Source organism: Fulvia fulva, chromosome 3 (assembly GCF_020509005.1).
Source record: "Fulvia fulva chromosome 3, complete sequence".
NCBI lineage: Eukaryota > Fungi > Ascomycota > Dothideomycetes > Mycosphaerellales > Mycosphaerellaceae > Fulvia > Fulvia fulva.
The window spans coordinates 467561-486357 of record NC_063014.1 but is presented as its reverse complement, the minus strand read 5'-3'; the positions used below and the strand labels follow the sequence as shown (position 1 = coordinate 486357).

Here is an 18797-nt window from a genome sequence, read left to right as displayed (position 1 = left end):
CCTAGGGTCCACATGCTGTAGCTCACACTATTCTCGAGACCTCTTCTGGACAATTCGCAGTTATCGCGCACCGCGCGACGCGAGTTCATGCAATATTCTGACACTGCATACGGCGAAGCTATATCCGTGGACACACGTTCATGTACAGCAATCAAAATCCATGTCCAATGTCTCCACCTCTGCTCGAGCTGAGCTGCAGAGCTCGTCTTGAGTTGCGACTGATAAAGCCTGCACCGCGTGTCTTTGTCCATCCGCGCACAATCCGCCACTGCCTTCCTCGTCAACATGATGTCCCTCGCTCAAGCATTCTTCTTCGTCCCCATCGTGCTGGTGGGATATCTCACCCTCAAAACCATCTACCGCCTCTACCTCCACCCCCTCTCCCGTTACCCAGGCCCCAAACTCGCCGCCTCAACCCACCTCGTCGAACACTACCACGAACTCTTCAACGGCCCCGGCGGCCAATTCTCCCAACAATACCGCCAATGGCACGATACCTACGGCCCTATCGTCCGCATAACGCCCAACGAACTGCACATTCGTGATGCCACCTTTTACGAAACATTATACTCCCCAGCCCGTCCCGTCCGCAAGGTCAAAAATTTCGGGTATCGCTTCAATAACGAACACACCGCCTTCGGCGCCGAAGATCACGCTCTGTGGAAGGAGAGGAGAAGGCAGTTGGATCCTTTCTTTAGTAGGAAGAGGATCGGGAATTATGTCCCTAATATGCAGATGAAGATGAATCTCTTGATGAAGAGGCTGGGGCAGGAGTATGTAGGGAAGGTATTGAGTGTGACGAGGATGTGGGAGTGTTTTGCTGCGGATAATGTTGTGAGTTTTGCGTTTGATCGGCATTATGATTTTTTGAAGAGTCCCGGGTTTGTGAGTGATGTTAATGAAGCGGTGGCGAATATGACGGGTTTGACGCATTGGATGAGTTTTGATGCTGTGGCGGTTGTGGTGAGGAGTTTGCCGGTGGGCTTGGTGGTGAGGTTAGTGCCTGGATTGAGGCCGGTCTTTGAGTTTTGGGAGGTGAGTTGATGGTTTTCTTTCCTTGCCTGTCCAGGTGGTATGAACCCTTGCTGATGTGGTGTAGGCGCAGGAGAAGCAGATTAAGGAAGTGCTTGACAACTATGCCAACGGGGAGAAGATGGGTGATACGTTGTTCAGCTCGTTGCTTGAGAATGGCCTGGCCGATAGGGAGAAGCATTTGATCTTCGAGAGGTTGCAGTCTGAGGCGAAATCGATCGTTGGCGCCGGATCGGAGACGACAGCACGATCATTGTCGCTCGCCACTTTTCACATACTTGACCAGCCAGACATACACCAGAGGCTGCGGGAAGAGCTGACGAATGCTATACCTGATGCCACCGTGATGCCGAACTGGAACCAGCTCAGCCAATTGCCATATCTGTCTGCATGTATTGAGGAGACACTCCGACTTTCGTACGGGGTATCTGAACGGCGAGCTCGAGCTTACGACGGAGGCGCTCTGCTGTACCGTGACGGCAAGCAGGAGTGGGCAATACCGCCAGGAACATTCGTGTCGATGGACAATTACGATGTCTCGCACGACGAGTCCATCTTCCCAGACTCCTTCAGCTACATACCGGAGCGCTGGCTCGGCAACCCCAAAGCACCGGACGGAAAGCTTTTGAACCGATACATGGTGGCCTTTGGGAAGGGCGCAAGAAGCTGTGTAGGATTGCAGCTCGCGTATGCTCAGCTGTACGGCGGGCTGGCGAACTTCTTTCGATCGGAGCTGTCAGAGCGAGCGGAGATTCATGAGAGCAGTAAGGCTGATCTTGAGATGGCGATGTGTATGTTCGTTCCTAGGCCAGAGCCAGGGACCAAAGGCGTGAGAGTCTTACTTCATGGGAAGGCTCAGACTGTCGACAAGGAGTAAGACAGTCTTGATGTAGTCTGCCATGGTCTCGTGTCTTACGACCATGAGAGTATTGTGTTGCCGACGTAAATCTAGATGACGCAGTCAATAGCTAGAACAAACAATAGCAATACAAAGATGGTATTGTGGTGGTGCTTTATTGTCAAGAAGCGCCTATAGCTCACTTCATCTCTCAGCCTTGCTCACACAACTTCTTCATGACACCGACAACATGACTCTGATGAACGAAAAGATGGCGGCACGATGGATCTGCCCTTGTGGTGTGTTCGGAGAGAGGAGAGAATGTCATTCACTGATGTGGAAAGCGCCGGCGCACCTGCCGTGCATCAAGAGTGGGGCAAAACGACGCTACAGGGAATCGTCAAGCCACAGCAGCGGTAGCCACACGCAGCATATCCACCCACTCGCAACGCTTGTCGAAGATCCGCTCGATGACTTGTGTTCTTCATAAGTTTCGAGTACTCCAACGACGACCTGCGCGATATTTACCGAGCCACGATGGCCCACGAGAAAGAGCAGATCCCGCTGTCTGACACCGAAGGAGGAGAGGAGCGGACAGCACGAGAGCACTTGTCGAAGACGCATATCACGCATGACCAGAATGCACCACGCTCAGAATCTGCCTCTGCGAGAACGCTGGCACCAGAGGGCAACGGCAGCAACGGAGCGACGACCACTGGCGCTGCGCAGAGTCTACACCGCAAGCGCAGCCACGAAGAGATAGACGCCGACTCGCAAGAAAGATCGCAGCCTCCGCGACACCATGCCAGGAAGAGGTCACGCGATAGCACAGCGGAAGAAGACGAACTCAACAACGGTCAACGGAAGACCTCTGGCGAACGAGCACGAGACGGGAACGAGACAATAGAGGCGGACCACGAGCATGCACAAGTAAATGGCGCTGCAAAGCCACCTCGAGCGACAACACCAGATCGCCATGAGCAAAAGCGGGCAGAAGACGCAGCAGAAGCTGTCGCGAGTCCGAAAACTAAGAGAAGTCGGCTGCACTCTACCACAGCAGAAGACAAATACGTCGCGATTGCTCAGGCAGCGAACGCGGAAAAGATCGCCGAGTCAGCGGTGTCGGACTCGCAAGGAGATGTCAAGGCTGAAGGCACAACGAAGATACCTCCAACCAGTGGCTTCGCGAACGCCTCTGTAACATCACCGTTCGGTTCGTTATCAGGCAGCAAGTCCCCTATCAAGTCTCCCGCTTCCGAGGCACAAACTTCAGCAAGCGCCTTCGCATCCTCTGGCTTCGGTGCACTTTCAGGATCTACGACTTCTGCATTTGGCGCGATTGGGAAGGAGTCTGGCGGGTTCGGCTCTGGCGGGAGTTTCGCAACAGGGGCGAAAAGCCCTTTGAACGCAAGCGACAACGCAAAGCCTCTGTCACCACCATCAAGCACATTCGGTGGGTCTCTCGCTCAGAAGTCTGCCTTTACGAGTACGGGAGACGGCGGAAGCGGCTTCGGGTCAGGTACTTCCGGCTTTGCGTCGCCAGGAACTGGGGGATTTGGCGGCGGACTAGGAGGTACTGGGTTCAGCACCATTGGAGGTGGAGGTCTAAGCTCATTCGCGAGTGGTAAGACTCTCGCCCCACTTGGAGGTGCTACCACATTGAAGCCCTTTGGTGCGGGTGCCGACCCCGAAGAAGATGCCAAAGCTGGCGACGACGGAGACAAGACTGGAGCTAAGAGCCCGCTTGCTACCGAGAAGGACGAACAGCATGAGCAATTCTACGAGCAGGTCATGACTACCGGCGAAGAAGATGAGGTGACAGAATTTACCTCCAGAGCTAAGCTCTACAACTTCGCGCCTAATCCCGCCAATAATGACAAGAAAGAGTGGAGAGAAAGAGGCATGGGTGTGCTACGTCTCAATGTCATGAAAGCATTGTCGGATGATGATCAGGACCAGAAGCCAACGGCACGTCTGCTAATGCGAGCTGACGGCTCTCACCGCGTACTTCTGAACAGCCCGATCAAGAAGGAACTCACTTTTGGTGCGCCGAATGGTGGTAAGCCCACAGGTGGGTATCTTTACTTCATGGGTACGATCGACGGCGGCTTGGAACTTTTGCAGCTGAAGGTACGTCCTCTCTACCAACCTACTTCAAGCGTTTACTGACCCTTCACAGCTCAAACAAGCCAACGCTCTCGACCTCTTCGAACACATCGAAAGCCTGCAGAAAGAAATGTAAACGACCCACTCAAGTCACACACCACACACTACTATAACGACGTTCGTTTGATACTACACTATACCCACGGCGTAACGAGCGCATTTTTGCATTTGACGAGACAAAGCGGAACGGTCTATGGAGGATGGGGTCTTGTCTATTGCGCTTGGGTAAAATTGAGAGTTTTGCGGCTGGACGGGGTCTTTTTCTTGACCATATCTCCTCCTTGTACGCATTGCGAGTCTGGGTGGACAGCTCAGCGAAGCGAATACAACGTCCTGCGTCTTCACATACAGTAACGTAGAAGACTTGTCATGAAATGGTAGAGAGTATCGGTATGCGTGTGGATCCTCCCAGTATTCTATCGTTGTTGGTTCTGGGTATCGACTTATCGTACTTCTCGACGTGGGGCGGTTCTGACACATTGGTCGGCACAATGTACTCCTGCTTCGACGTAAAGTGCAGTGGGAAAGCAGCACGGTCTTACTAACCCATAGCAATGCCTACCTACGGGATGATCAGGTTGTGTTCCGAACAAGCCAATCTGATGCTGTCGTCAATTTATGCTTTGATGAAGCCGGCCGTGTAGAAAGTTATGCAAGGAGTGGGATTCCGTGTCAGGGCAGGACTTGGAAGTATAACACACTCCGGCTCCTCGTCCCTACTTGATGTGAGATATGTATATGACTACCTTCTCTCATCGTCACTTTGCTCGCTGCTTCGCAACTTGTTGGCGACGATGACTTTGTTTCATTTTGCTGGGCGCCAGGCGATCGCAAGAAGAAGTCATGGATGGACAATCGTCCGTGCGCGCGGATGCCGAAACACCGACGACGTCTTCGTACGACCTTTGCTTTTGATGGATATACAGATCTGTGTCAGCGATGAGCATCTCGGACAGTCAGCCAGGCGGGTCGAGAAGGAAGTCTACAGCATCGAACACGACAATGTCGACATCAAGTAGCAAGAGCTGTCGTGCCTCTCAGTACCTCACGAGAAAGGGGGCCCGGAGCTTCGCAAATCCCTAGCCGAAGCTTGCCACCTTATGGTTGCAAGTCACCTCGCTCAATCGCTTCTTTCTGCCGACCACGGCTCGGCTGAGATTCACTTCCAGCATCCGCGCAGCATCTCAGCCCTTCGACCACTCAGCGCCACGAGGTGGCCACGATCAGATCGTAACGCTGAGGTGCCTCCGCTTCTTCGGCTCACGGTTGGCTGAGTCTATCTGGCAAAGAGTCCGCGCATGCGGCGAGGATCCTCTTCGTGGCACACAGTCGGCCGCTGGACATTTGCTTCGCCGATGGCGCATGTTGCCGGGTCTGTGGGTGGTGGTGAGCGTGCAGACCGGTACGATCTTGGCTGTCAGGGCGGAATGTCCGCTGTGGCCGCATTATCAGCAAAGAAGGCACTGTAGATGGAGTTTTCACGATGCGCGGTATGGCGTTGTTGTACGAAAAGCTTAACAGAGTTGTCGGTACCAACAGGCATCGGAGCTATCACGTACAGTAGGTATCACCGCCAATTGCAGCAAGCCTCCGCATAGCACGATGTCATCGCCAGGCTTACGGCCTGAAGTTCGACCGCTGTCGTCGCTGCAAAGACAGGGAAGTAGGACGTCTCGGGTTGTCGACCGTTGACCGGGTGGTTCAACTTCCACTTCCATAGGCGCACTGACCCCAAACCGAACTAGCAAGGCACGCTACCGACTCATAGACTCGTGGCATTTCTAACCGGAGTCGATCTCCAATTCTAAATCCGACTCGTCGTTGGTGCAGGATACAAAAGAAGACGCCCACGCTTTGCTGCTTGTGGCTTGTTCCTGCTTTGACAACCTTCCTATCTTTGGGTGCTCGATCTTGATCGTCCTTTTATTGTTCGGTCTCGACGTTCAAGATGCCTTATCAAAGGGCTGAATCAGGGTTCTCGGTGGGCAGTGGAGCAGGGTCGGAGATCTATCGAACAGTTTCACATGCATTGGCACACACACTCAGCAGCAAGACGCCCCAAGAGCCGATCGAGGATGGAGAGGATGATAGTGATATGGAGATCAGCAAGGCTGATGACTGGCATATGATGGCCGAGGTCAAGGAGATGTTGCGTCAGACTGAGTCGGATGGAGCCAAGGAGAAACGACTTGGTGTTACGTGGAAGAACTTGACGGTGAAGGGTGTTGGTGCTGATGCGGCTTTTCATGAGAATGTGCTCAGTCAATACGATGTTTCAACACTTTTCAAGGAGAGTCGCCAAAAGCCACCGCTCAAGACGATAGTCGAAGACAGCCACGGCTGCGTCAAGCCTGGAGAGATGATCCTGGTCCTTGGACGACCTGGAGCAGGATGCACATCGCTTCTCAAGATGCTATCCAACCGTCGGCTGGGCTACGCAGAAGTCACTGGCGACGTTAGGTTCGGCTCGATGGACCACAAGGAAGCAGAACAGTTCCGTGGGCAGATCGTTATGAACACAGAGGAGGAGCTCTTCTTCCCAACACTTACCGTAAAGCAAACAATGGACTTCGCTACCCGCATGAAGGTACCATCCCACCTACCAGGAAACCTCACATCCGCCAAGGAATATCAGAACATCCACAGAGACTTCCTCATGAGATCGATGGGTATCGAGCATACGTACAACACCAAGGTCGGTAACGAGTACGTGCGAGGTGTTTCTGGTGGAGAGAGGAAGCGGGTCTCTATCATCGAGACAATGGCGTCAAGAGGGTCAGTCTATTGCTGGGACAACTCAACACGAGGTCTGGATGCGTCAACGGCTCTGGAGTATACCAAGTGTATACGTGCCCTGACGGATATTCTGGGCCTTAGCTCGATCGTCACACTGTACCAGGCTGGTAACGGCATCTACGACCTGTTCGACAAGGTCCTCGTTCTCGACGAGGGCAAGCAGATCTTCTACGGCCCTATGCCTCAAGCCAAACCATTCATGGAAGAGCTGGGCTTCATGTACACCGATGGTGCTAACGTCGCCGACTTCCTCACTGGTGTCACGGTACCCACCGAGCGACGTGTCAAGCCAGGCATGGAGCACCGCGCTCCTCGCACAGCAGAAGACATCCGAGCATACTACGAGAAGACCAATGTCAAGTACCTGATGGAATCGGAATACAGCTACCCAGACTCCGACGAAGCCAAGCAGTACACCGAGGCCTTCAAAGAGAGTGTCACCCACGAGAGGAACCCGAGTTTGCCTAAGAAGTCGCCTTTGACTGTCAGCTTCTACACACAGGTCAGCGCTGCTGTCATCAGACAGTATCAACTGCTTTGGGGTGACAAGGCGACTTTTTTCATCACACAAGGTGCAACCATCGCCCAGTCGCTGATTGCTGGCTCGCTCTTCTATGATGCGCCCGCAAACTCATCCGGTCTCTTCTCAAAGGGTGGTGCCCTCTTCTTCGCACTGCTGTACAACTCCCTCCTATCCATGAGCGAAGTCACCAACTCTTTCGCTGCCCGTCCGGTCCTGGCCAAGCACCGCGGCTTCGCACTCTACCACCCTGCCGCTTTCTGTATCGCTCAGATCGCAGCCGATATCCCGCTCATCTTGGTCCAGGTCACGCTCTACTCGATCCCAGCCTACTTCATGACGGGTCTCAAAGATACCGCCGGCGCATTCTTCACGTTCTGGGTTCTCTGTTTCGCAGTGACTATGACGATGACGGCCTGCTTCAGATCTATCGGTGCTGCATTCCCAAACTTCGATGCTGCTTCGAAGGTCTCTGGGTTCTTGATCTCGGCGCTGATTATGTATACTGGTTACATGATTGCGAAGCCGGATATGCATCCTTGGTTTGTGTGGATTTATTGGATTGATCCGCTTGCTTATGGCTATGAGGCGCTGTCTGGTAATGAGTTTGCTGGTCAGGTCATTCCTTGCGTGAACAACAATTTGGTACCCAATGGTCCTGGCTACGCCGACAATCGATTCCAAGCTTGTACCGGTGTACGTGGTGCACAAGTTGGTGCTGCGTCTCTGACTGGAGAAGAATACCTCGAGGGCCTGTCATACAGTGCTGACAATGTCTGGCGCAACTTTGCTATCATCTGGGCATGGTGGGCTCTCTTCGCTGCGTTGACAATCTACTTCACCAGCAAGTGGAGTATGATCTCTGGAAACTCTGGCTTCCTGGTCATCCCTCGCGAGAAGGCGAAGAAGGCAGCACATCTGGTCAATGACAAAGAGTCTCTCCTAGCATCATCTGGTGCTAGTGAGAAGTCATCGCGTGGCTTTGATGACGAAAAGCCGAGAGACACCAACGTCGACAGCCAGCTCATCCGCAACACCAGTATCTTCACCTGGAAGAACCTCACTTACACCGTCAAGACGCCTACTGGTGACCGTATTCTGCTAGACAACGTTCAAGGATGGGTGAAACCCGGTATGCTTGGTGCGCTCATGGGCTCTTCTGGCGCTGGTAAGACAACACTCCTCGACGTCCTCGCACAACGCAAAACAGATGGTACCATCAAAGGAAGCGTCCTCGTCGACGGCCGCGAGCTTCCAGTCTCCTTCCAACGCTCCGCCGGCTACTGCGAACAGCTCGACGTCCACGAGCCCCTCGCAACCGTTCGCGAAGCCCTCGAGTTCTCCGCCCTCCTTCGCCAAAGCAGAGACATTCCCAAAGCAGAGAAGCTCAAATATGTCGACACGATCATCGACCTCCTCGAAATGCACGACATCGAAAACACCCTCATCGGCACAACCTCCGCCGGCCTCTCGGTCGAACAACGCAAACGTCTCACTATCGGCGTCGAGCTCGTTTCCAAGCCCTCTATCCTCATTTTCCTCGACGAACCCACCTCCGGTCTCGATGGCCAAGCTGCGTTCAACATCGTCCGTTTCCTCCGCAAACTCGCCGATGTAGGTCAAGCTGTCCTGGTAACAATCCATCAACCGTCCGCCTCCCTCTTCGCCCAATTCGACACACTCCTCCTCCTCGCCAAGGGCGGCAAGACCGTCTACTTCGGCGACATAGGCGACAACGCATCCACCATCCGTGACTACTTTGGTCGCTACGGTGCTCCATGCCCTACCCACGCCAATCCCGCCGAGCACATGATCGATGTCGTCTCCGGCTCCCTCTCCAAGGGCCGCGACTGGAACCAAGTCTGGCTCGAATCGCCCGAGTACTCCAACATGAACACCGAACTCGACCGTATGGTCTCCGACGCCGCCTCAAAGCCACCCGGCACCACCGACGACGGCCACGAATTCGCTATGGGCCTATGGGACCAGATCAAGCTCGTAACCCACCGCAACAACATCTCCCTCTACCGCAACGTAGAATACGCCAACAACAAATTCTCCCTCCACATCGGCTCCGGCCTCTTCAACGGCTTCACATTCTGGATGATCGGCAACTCCGTCGCAGACCTGCAACTCCGCCTCTTCACCATCTTCAACTTCATCTTCGTAGCACCAGGCGTCATGGCCCAGCTGCAACCCCTCTTCATCGACCGCCGCGACATTTACGAGGCGCGCGAGAAGAAGAGCAAAATGTACCACTGGTCCGCGTTCGCAACGGGCCTCATCGTCTCGGAAATCCCATACCTGGTCATCTGCGCGATTCTCTACTTCGTCACGTGGTACTGGACCGTCGGGTTTCCCAGGGATAGCAACAAAGCCGGCGCGACCTTCTTCGTCATGCTCTGTTACGAATTCATCTACACGGGAATCGGCCAGGCGGTAGCTGCCTACGCCCCCAACGCTGTCTTCGCAACCCTTACGAATCCTCTCATTATCACGCTGCTCGCCTCCTTCTGCGGCGTGCTACTCCCCTACGACCAAATCCAGTCCTTCTGGCGGTACTGGATGTACTACCTTAACCCGTACAACTATCTCATGGGCAGCATGCTCGTCTTCTCGACCTTCGACGTTGAGGTGACATGCAAGACTTCCGAACTGGCCATCTTCAATACCCCCAATGGCGAAACGTGCGCGGAGTATTTGGCGGGGTATCTACAAGGTTTCGGATCGAGGACGAATTTGCTGAATCCGATGGACACGACGGGGTGTCAGGTGTGTCAGTATAGGACGGGTGCTGATTACCTTTATGCGCTGAATTTGAAGGATTATTATTATGGGTGGAGGGATGCGGGGATTACGGCGTTGTTTGTGTTTTCGAGTTATGGGTGTGTTTATTTGTTGATGTGAGTTGAGCCCTCTACCTGCCTTCGTGCGGATCTACTGATTATGGGGTTGATGCTAATGTGTGTGTGTGTGTGATAGGAAACTCCGGACAAAGGCTAGTAAGAAGGCAGAGTAGATGGCAGAGGGCAATTTCGTGGTGCCTTTGTTCTCGCTATCGGCGAGTGATCTTGCATTGGGTGTATGTGGCTTCAGCGTGGGCGTTCGGGTAGATTGGCATTGAGATTTGAAGGAATCAGAGATGAAGAAAGATGAGATGAGACTCTGCTCATCAAGAACGGACCCGTCCGGCAGGCACGTTGCATATATTGTAAAATATAATGAACCCATGAAATGAGATTGCATACCAGACTTACTGTACGGTGTACCAACAACCATCACTTCCAGTCTCGTGGCGTGTCGACACTGCAGTGTGCAGCCGACACGATTGCGTCGATATTCGGACTTCGCTTGCTTTGTCAATCACATCGGACATTAAGCCGGACAAGCGTTACGAGGCGTTTTTGCTCTGCATGCTCGAGCCGCTCGAGGCGGAAGGTGTACCTGCGTGCCTGCGTGCCGTGCTTGCTTACTGCTGCAGCGTACCGGATCAAGACGGCGGCGGCGGCCGGGCTCGTATTGGGTGTTACTTGAGATTGACATTTCGGGCGCTCGGAGGTGGGTGTGCCGTTTGCTGGACATGGATGCTTTTTGGGGGGGGGGGGGGGGCGAGATGAATGGTCTTCTCATCAAGCTTGTCAGTAGGAAGGAGGTCAGTCGCGGCTGGCTGCTGAATGCTGATGTTTGGAGGTTGAAAGTGATGGGAGATTGGTCGGTGTAAGACCTAGTCGTTAGTGAATGTGGTATGTACTTTGTATGGACTGTCCCAAGTCACTATTTTGCCTCCTTCGCCGGAACAAGTGTGGTCGATGAAATCGCGGATGGCAGAAGAAGCAAAGGCGACTGTGCTGACGCGCGAGAGTCCAATGTTCTCAGCTGTGATGGCATCATCGAGTCTGCATGAAGTGTGGCTGAACCTAGGATGGTGTTCGTTGATATGGACTTTTGACCTCTGGGCGACACTATCAGCCATTCCTGTTCAGGTACACATGGATGTGTTGATGATATGCATTCATTGAATGGAATTTACAGGTGAAGTGCCCCGAGGACGCTGCATTTGGTAGACGTTTGCACCAGCATGAATCATTTGAATGAGATGGCGCAACTGTTTCTCGCAGCCCACGTGCAGAGATCAACAACGACGTGCACGTTTCTCGGCTCTTGGTGTTGATCATCGGGTATTGTTGTAAGAGAGGGCCGATCAAGGCCGTGAAGACGTTAATCTTTCGGCACTTTCAGCCTCAGTGTCATCAGTGAAGCCAGCAGACGCAGCCATCCGTGGGAGGAGATCAGAAGGCGTTCTCTTCACTGAGCCGCAGTCTTGTTCAACGACGCGACTTGGCGCAGTGCGACGCTGACACGGCGCTTTGCACTCGCGGATCTTGTCGAGATGACAGTCGGAGCGGGTATGCAATAGTATGTATGTATATCATATGCACATCGTTGTCATGTACGCGACAGCAACGTGGGAGTCTTGGTGAGCTCAGTAGTGGAAAACGGTTTGGTGGCTGCAGCGAACCGGTGCACGGCGTCAGCCGTTGGAAGCTTACGCGTCGAGATGGGAAATGGCTGTGCTCGTGCATCAATAATGACGCGAGCAGTCCGTAGCGAGCATGGCCGCGATGAGAAAATGTCGGGCGGGACGATGAACTCATAGGAGAGAAGTGGGAGATAGTGTGAGACGAGTCTGATGTCGGCGATGGCACGAGGATGTGATGATGGTGGAGCGTCAATCGAAGGGTCGATTGTCACAAGCAGATTCTCCTGGTCCTGCCATGAAATCTAATTTAAAAGAAGGCACCGGCCCGTCGACTATTGACAGGGCAGGGCAAGGCGTCACGGCAGACCACTGGACAAGCAGCCGAGATGGACAATGAAAAGTGCTGCATGCAGTTAGCCATATGTAACGTAGAGTGACCGGCCGTGCTGGCGAAGGCGGAAGGCCGTTGTTAACTCGTTCGTGGTGGTGGAGGCGTGTGCCTGGCAGAAATGCGGACAGCGATGGAGCTGGCAGATGATGTTTCGGCTGAACGTGGCCGTGGGCGTGTTCCTGGCGCAATAATGCAGCTCGAGAAGCTGTTCGATGACACTTCCTGACTTCCCACCAACGTTGACTCGTCGTGGCAAGCATCCGCTCGCGCTCTGCCGCAACGGTGACGGCGACGATATTGCAAGTGTGCCATCACGCTCAACACAACACAACGCACACATACGAGAGACGAGCAGCACAGCTCTGCGCCGCGCCGACCATCCACAGTCTACATGCCAGGAATGTGTTGAACCTTGCAAGTTGCACCGTAGCTCGGCCCATCCCGCACTAGCCTGTTGTTAGCTGGGCGCTTCCACTTCTGGTGGGAGGTGCACACTCGGCTGCTGCTGCTGCTGCCGCTGCTGCTGCTGCTGCTGTCGCAGTCTCGTCGTCCTTCCTGCGACACTCCTGACCACCACCAGCCCACCTCACCACCGCCGTGGACTGCCTCCCCTCGACCGGCCATACTGCACGACGCTACAGAGCGCAGTATCCTTTCAATTCGCCGTCGAACCACCTCCCAGGCCCCCGCCATACGCGACCGAAACAATCCTATCAGAACCCCTTTGTCCGCCCTTGCGCACCACACACTCGTTGCGACCGACTTCTTACGACTTTCCGATCTTACGGCCTGTTAATACCTTCTTGCCATCTTCGTTGTCACTGCGGATTGGAGTGGAGGACTGCAGGAAAGCCTTCATCTCCCCGGAAGAGCGCTCGAACAACGCGCCCATTGAGCCAGCATTTGCCAAGCGTCAGCCGCATACCAGCACCCTCAAAGAACACTCGACGGCAGGCCATTGGGCTGGCACCAATCGTCGACGAGCAATATACCCACGTCAAAGACCCGTTCTTTGTCTGCTATATCGCATCATCCACGTGCCAAAGCACTGACCGCCGCTGAGGGGCCATTCGAGGTCGAAAATACTCCCACGCCGTCATTAGAGGTCACTCCCTGTCTTGACTGTATTCGACTCTCTCTTTGGCCTTTCGCCTTTCGCGCACCCGCTGTTCCAACTACCGACACTCCTTTGCAAAGACACGATTCCACCGAAGAGAGGCGGGACAATGTCCTAGAGCCTACCAGAGAAACAGAATCAACACCTGTCCTGGTGCTATTAGCAAGCGCTTGATCTTGTGACAATCGTCACGTACACTCGTTTAGACTAAACTGCCGAAGGTGTGTACTCACTCATTGCCACACGAAAGAGGAAGTCGCGACTGACCACCACGAACAGCGCCTTCTTCATCTTTCACACTTTCTTGCATTCAACCGACATATTAATTACCACTTGCACAATGAAGACGACGGCGACAGCATGGGCAGCCGCTCTGGCGGTCATGTCCATCAGTGGACCATTCACAGTAGCGGAGGCTGCGCCCGCTCAACCTCAGCAACAGGACCAGGAACGACCCAAGTACTACTTTCCCCGGCATGTGAAACGGCAATACCCCAACATCACCTCATTCACATCGAGCTCCTCAAGTACCATCGACAGCAGTACGGTTAGCCCAAGTTATGAGTCGACCACGAGCAACGGCGAAGGGCGGCCTCACGTCAGGCCCACTTCTGCGTTTGAAAGTTTATTCGAGCCCTTGGTCGATGCGAGTAGCAGTTCGAGTTGGTCCAGTTCGAGTTCAACTTCATCCAGCTCTACGCCTCCGCCGCCGCTGCCGCCTCGAAACACCACATCGAGCAGTTCAACGAGCTCCAGCACGCACCTCACAACATCGACGAGCGAAGGTTCCACTACGGCACCACCAGGCTATGAACAATCATCTTCTAGCTCGTCATCTAGCTCAAGCGCTTCGCCACGCTTCAACCCGGAACCATTGGGCAATATCACTTTGCCCATAACTGGTCCCACTGGCGGCTCTTCTGCTCCATACGGCTTGCCATCCACTTCCCGCAATGCCTTTAACCCGTTCATTGCTGGCACTGGCTTGCCGTCGGTGGTTACTGTATCCCCATCGCCGGTCCCTACCAACTCCACATCGACAAGCTCCTCACACTCCTCGCGTCCCTTCACGTACGGCAGCTCGCGAGATGAGAGGCCACCGCCTGAGTCAATCATTCGCCCAACATTTTCGGCCCAGTCGCAGAACACCACCACATCGTCCACATCAAGGACAGCTCAGTTTAACCCACCACGACCAGAAGGCACCGGCACGGGTATTCCTCAGGTGATTGTTCCTGCTACGTCTAGCAGCCGAACTGCTGCCAACTCGACGACAACGTCCTCCAGCACACGCGAAGCTCCGATCATTGTTGGCATCTCGACCATTCTGGAGAGCTCTGCTGTGGCCTCTGTTGTGCCCCCTCTTGGCACTGGGTCGCCACGTGTAAACACTACCGCCAATGCGACATCGGAAGCTACCAGCACGACCTCCAGCAATGATGGAGACGATGGTATATTGGCTGGGCTCTTGCCAGGTTCAGACGAGACGAGTGCCTCTACCAATGTTACTAGCAGTACTAGCACGACCAGAGAAGGCCTAGTGGGCGGCCTCCTACCGAACCCAACGGACTCCGGCTCGACTACAAGGCCTGATCTTGGACTGCTCCCAAATCCAACCGGGACAGGATCTACGTTCGCAGTCACTGGCACGTCGCCTACACTTTCGCGACCATCCGCAACAGGCACTACGGACACCATCTCCAGCGTCGTGTCTTCTGTGAAGTCTGAGGTGTCCAGTGCTGCTTCGTCCATCATCTCAGAGGCAGGCGCCAACTCTACGACCGGCGATGCATCCAAAGCACTCGAGGAGCTCGCATCGTCACTTAGTGTAGAGTTGTCGAGCGTTGCGGCTACCGCGACCGACTCTAAGGTCACTGCATCAATGGCGTCTGAGTTCTCCGGCATCTTGTCCAGTGCGGCAGCATCCATCGCAGAGCACAACTCTACCTCCAGCCCAGCTTCAGTCAGCGCGACTGCCACTGTCGAGACTTACACTGGTACTGGCACGAGCGGTAGCTACACGCTGAGCACGATCACAGGGACAGGTTCAGGCACGACTGTCATTCCTATCCCGCCGCTACCAACACCGACCTCTGACTCTTCGCGCACATCGGGATCATCTGGCTCATCCGCATCTTCATACGCCTCATCCGATCTGGCCAGCCTTTCGTCGCAGGCATCGTCTCTGGCTTCAACGGCCACGGCTAATGCCACCAGCACCGAGGGCTCGACACATTCCACATCTGTACCCCTGACGACTGGAGCAACGTTGACTCTGTCGAGCACTTCCTCGTACACAGCATCATCAGGCTCAGGGAATGGAACAGAGCCTGCTACTGAGAGCGTTACGCCCACGGCTTCGTCTACCAGGCCATCATCAAGCGAGTCATCCACATCGCAGACCTTGATCTTTGCTCCTACCACTTCATCAACCGTCGCACCAAGCACGACAGCGACAACGACTGAGCCCACGAGCACCAGCTCTCGCATAGTCTCAATAGTGCCGACTGGAACAGATACGGCCACGACTTACAGCATTCCGTCTTCTTTGCAATATGCGCCGACTCTCACGCCATCAGCAACGCCGACAGGCACTCAGACCGCAAGCCAGTTCGGTATTGACAGTACCACGTCTACTGCATCAACTGGCATGCCCTCTGCTATGCCAAGGCTTGTTCAACCTCCTGGTGGGATGCCTCCAGCTCCGGACAACACCACTCTGATCCAGATTGGCTTCAATTATGGTCTGAATTACGCCTTTGTTGTCAAGACTGACGACTCTGCCGCCCAAATTTTCCAGTACCTACCTATGGGTCTTGCGAGTGGCTTGGCGATCCCAGTCGAGAAAGTGAGGATGAACGCCCTTATGCCTTTCGACACTTCGCATACCTTGAGCTTCATCACAACTCTGGCGCAAGCGTACATCCCAGCGGACTTGGTCAACCAGCTTCAGCTCGATTTGCACAACCCTGCCTCAAACATCTACCAGAACGGCGACGCAACCGTGCAGCAGTTGATGGCCATGATCAACCCTACCATCCCGATCCTTCCTGGGGCTAACCTGGAGGAAGGGACGCGCGATGCACTTCCTAGTTACAACAACCCTTCAGGCGAATCTACATCCTCCAACCCACGTGGTGGAGGTGCGCCTATTGGTGGCGACTCCGGTAGCTCCCAGAAGGTCAACCGTACCTCAGTCGGTATTGGTGTCGGCGCTGTCGCCGGTGCCGCTGTGTACGCAGCGGCCATGTTCTACGTCGCCCGACGCTACCGCAAGAAGAGGGCATCCCACTCCCGCACCAGCTCCGTACCAACTGCTGCACTCGGCGAGATGAGCCAACGCGGCTCTCCAGCACTGTCCGGCGGCGGTATGGGCAGCTACTTCATGTCCGGCGCCAACGGTCGCGGATCAGCGTCATCACCCAGTGGTAGCAACAATGGGCGAGGGAACAGCTACGGTAGCGGCAGTGGTGGAAGAGGAAGCAGAAACAGCGGCGGTAGCGGCAATAACCGCAGTGTGCGAGAACAGGGTATTAGTGCGCCTGTCATGGCTGAGAATAGCTTGGGATGGAATTAGAGGTTTCGTAACCGAGACGAGAAATGTCTTGACAATAGAAGGATGATTTTTCTTGGAGAGTATTGTCTCATGTCGAGCCGGACGATCGGTCCCTGGCCCTGCTACCGCTACTGCTACTGCTGCGCAAAAGATACCACTTGTTTCTATCGAGCTCGTGATGATCGATGTGCAGAAATTTCGCACCTGCATGTGCTTGATGTGAGAGGTCCAGTTGTAACTGCGCTAGACTCGACGTTGTGTGGACATGATGATGTCGCGCTTGAGAGGATGGAGATATGGGTCACCGCTGAACCCTTTCTCTCTGATGTTTGTGTCCTGTCCAACGCCTGTGTCGGGAGGACCATTGAAGGGGCGTGCGAACTTTGGACATCTGGTGAATTGCATTACTATAAATCACGCAGTGCGTTCGTCTTATATTCACAGCGACGAAATCAACGCCAATTACGCCGACGCTCAATACCCTTTCACAACACCCTCATCCCCCGATCTTTCCTCCCAGACATTTATCTTTACTTATCCCCCCCCCCAACACCCCAGCAATCTGCAAACACAAATCCAGAATCGTCAAATGCTCATCACTCCCATCGACCAGCCTCTTATCCGTCTGCGAGAAGAAGAGCATAATTTTATTCTTGGCTGCATCGCCGACCGTCTCATCCTGTAGCACGATTTTATCGTATAGCTGCGTGACGATCTGAGTCGCTGACCAGCCTTCTGCAACCAGATCTTCGACGGCTTGGGCGATGGGTCCGTAGGGGGCGGGGCGGCTTGATTTGGGGGTTAGGGATGTGAGGAGGTGGGAGATTGTGGTTGTGGGGATCACGCCGGCGATTTCTTCGATGCTGCTGATTGTGATGGGGATGGAGGTTGTGGTTGTGGTGGTGGATTCGCTGTCGATGTCCATGGCGTCGGAGTCTTCTGAGATGATGGGTTTGCGTTTGCGGGGTTTGGAGGTTGGGGGTAGGCCGAGTTGGACTGCGCCTACGAGGCGGGCGGCGGATTGGAGGAATGTTATGGCTTTTCGTAGGTCTGTTTGGTATTAGCTCTCCTGTCAACTTGAGGGTCAATGTCATAGTATCGCACTCACCACCCTCACTACACCTCAACAACGTCTCCGTCACGCCCTCCTCCATCTTAACCCCCTCCAACCTCGCAATATCCTCAATCCTCCTGCCCGCATTCCCCTCATCCAAACTCTTAAACCGAAACTTGCTACACCGACTCGCCAACGGATCAATAATCCTCGTAACATAATTGCACACCAAACAAAACCTCGTAATCTTCGAGTACGTCTCCATCGTCCGCCTCAACGCACTCTGCGCATCCTGCGTCATACTATCCGCCTCATCCAACACAATGATCTTATACGGCGGACACGGGTAGCGTTTCTTGTACTCCTCGCCAGCCGGGCCGGAGGGCGGGTTGGAGAGCTGCATCCGGGCGAAGTCTTTGACTTTCTCCCGGACGATGGAGATTCCGCGCTCGTCGGAGGCGTTGAGTTCGAGGACGCGGGATTTGAAGAGGTCGGGGCCGTAGAGTTGTTTGGCGAGGGCGAGGACTGTGCTGGTTTTGCCGGTGCCCGGGGGGCCGTAGAAGAGCATGTGCGGGAGGTTGGCGGATTGGAGGGTACGGCGGAGGACGGTGACGGTGTGGTCTTGGGCTGTTACGTCGTCGAGGGATTTGGGGCGGCTGTGGGGGGTGATGAGTTGTGGTGGAGATGGTATGGTAGGTGTTGGGTGTACTTACTATTTCTCGACCCATGGTCGTAGGCGATTGTCTTCTGCTGGCTTGTCGTTCTTGGATGAGCCTGCTTTTGCTGCTACGGCGGCAGCTTGACGCGCTCTGATGTCGAAGAAGCTGGCCATTGTGGTGTGTTGTGC

At 54.5% G+C, this 18797-nt stretch overlaps 5 protein-coding genes across 5 annotated transcripts; 4 read left to right on the top strand and 1 right to left on the bottom strand.

Annotated features, from left to right (window-relative positions):
* Positions 1–285: 285 nt before the first annotated feature.
* On the top strand, positions 286–1909 carry CLAFUR5_07910 (Cytochrome P450 monooxygenase orf4; the record flags this gene model as incomplete). Its single annotated transcript, XM_047907058.1, has 2 exons — positions 286–1035; positions 1100–1909. The coding sequence occupies 2 exons, from the start codon at positions 286–288 to the stop codon at positions 1907–1909; spliced, it is 1560 nt and encodes a 519-aa protein (XP_047759859.1).
* Positions 1910–2407: 498 nt separating this feature from the next.
* Positions 2408–4112, top strand: CLAFUR5_07909 (Nucleoporin NUP56; the record flags this gene model as incomplete). The annotated part of the gene is made up of 2 exons (XM_047907057.1): positions 2408–4000; positions 4050–4112. 2 exons carry the CDS (start codon positions 2408–2410, stop codon positions 4110–4112), a joined length of 1656 nt encoding a protein of 551 aa, XP_047760035.1.
* A 1872-nt stretch (positions 4113–5984) lies between these two features.
* CLAFUR5_07908 (ABC multidrug transporter H) lies at positions 5985–10371 on the top strand (the record flags this gene model as incomplete). Its single annotated transcript, XM_047907056.1, has 2 exons — positions 5985–10255; positions 10335–10371. The coding sequence occupies 2 exons, from the start codon at positions 5985–5987 to the stop codon at positions 10369–10371; spliced, it is 4308 nt and encodes a 1435-aa protein (XP_047760034.1).
* A 3309-nt stretch (positions 10372–13680) lies between these two features.
* CLAFUR5_07907 (Cell surface sensor MSB2) lies at positions 13681–16917 on the top strand (the record flags this gene model as incomplete). The annotated part of the gene is made up of 1 exon (XM_047907055.1): positions 13681–16917. The coding sequence occupies one exon, from the start codon at positions 13681–13683 to the stop codon at positions 16915–16917; it is 3237 nt and encodes a 1078-aa protein (XP_047759210.1).
* A 475-nt stretch (positions 16918–17392) lies between these two features.
* On the bottom strand, positions 17393–18782 carry CLAFUR5_07906 (Replication factor C subunit 2; the record flags this gene model as incomplete). Its single annotated transcript, XM_047907054.1, has 3 exons — positions 17393–17946; positions 18005–18606; positions 18664–18782. 3 exons carry the CDS (start codon positions 18780–18782, stop codon positions 17393–17395), a joined length of 1275 nt encoding a protein of 424 aa, XP_047760036.1.
* Positions 18783–18797: the final 15 nt, after the last annotated feature.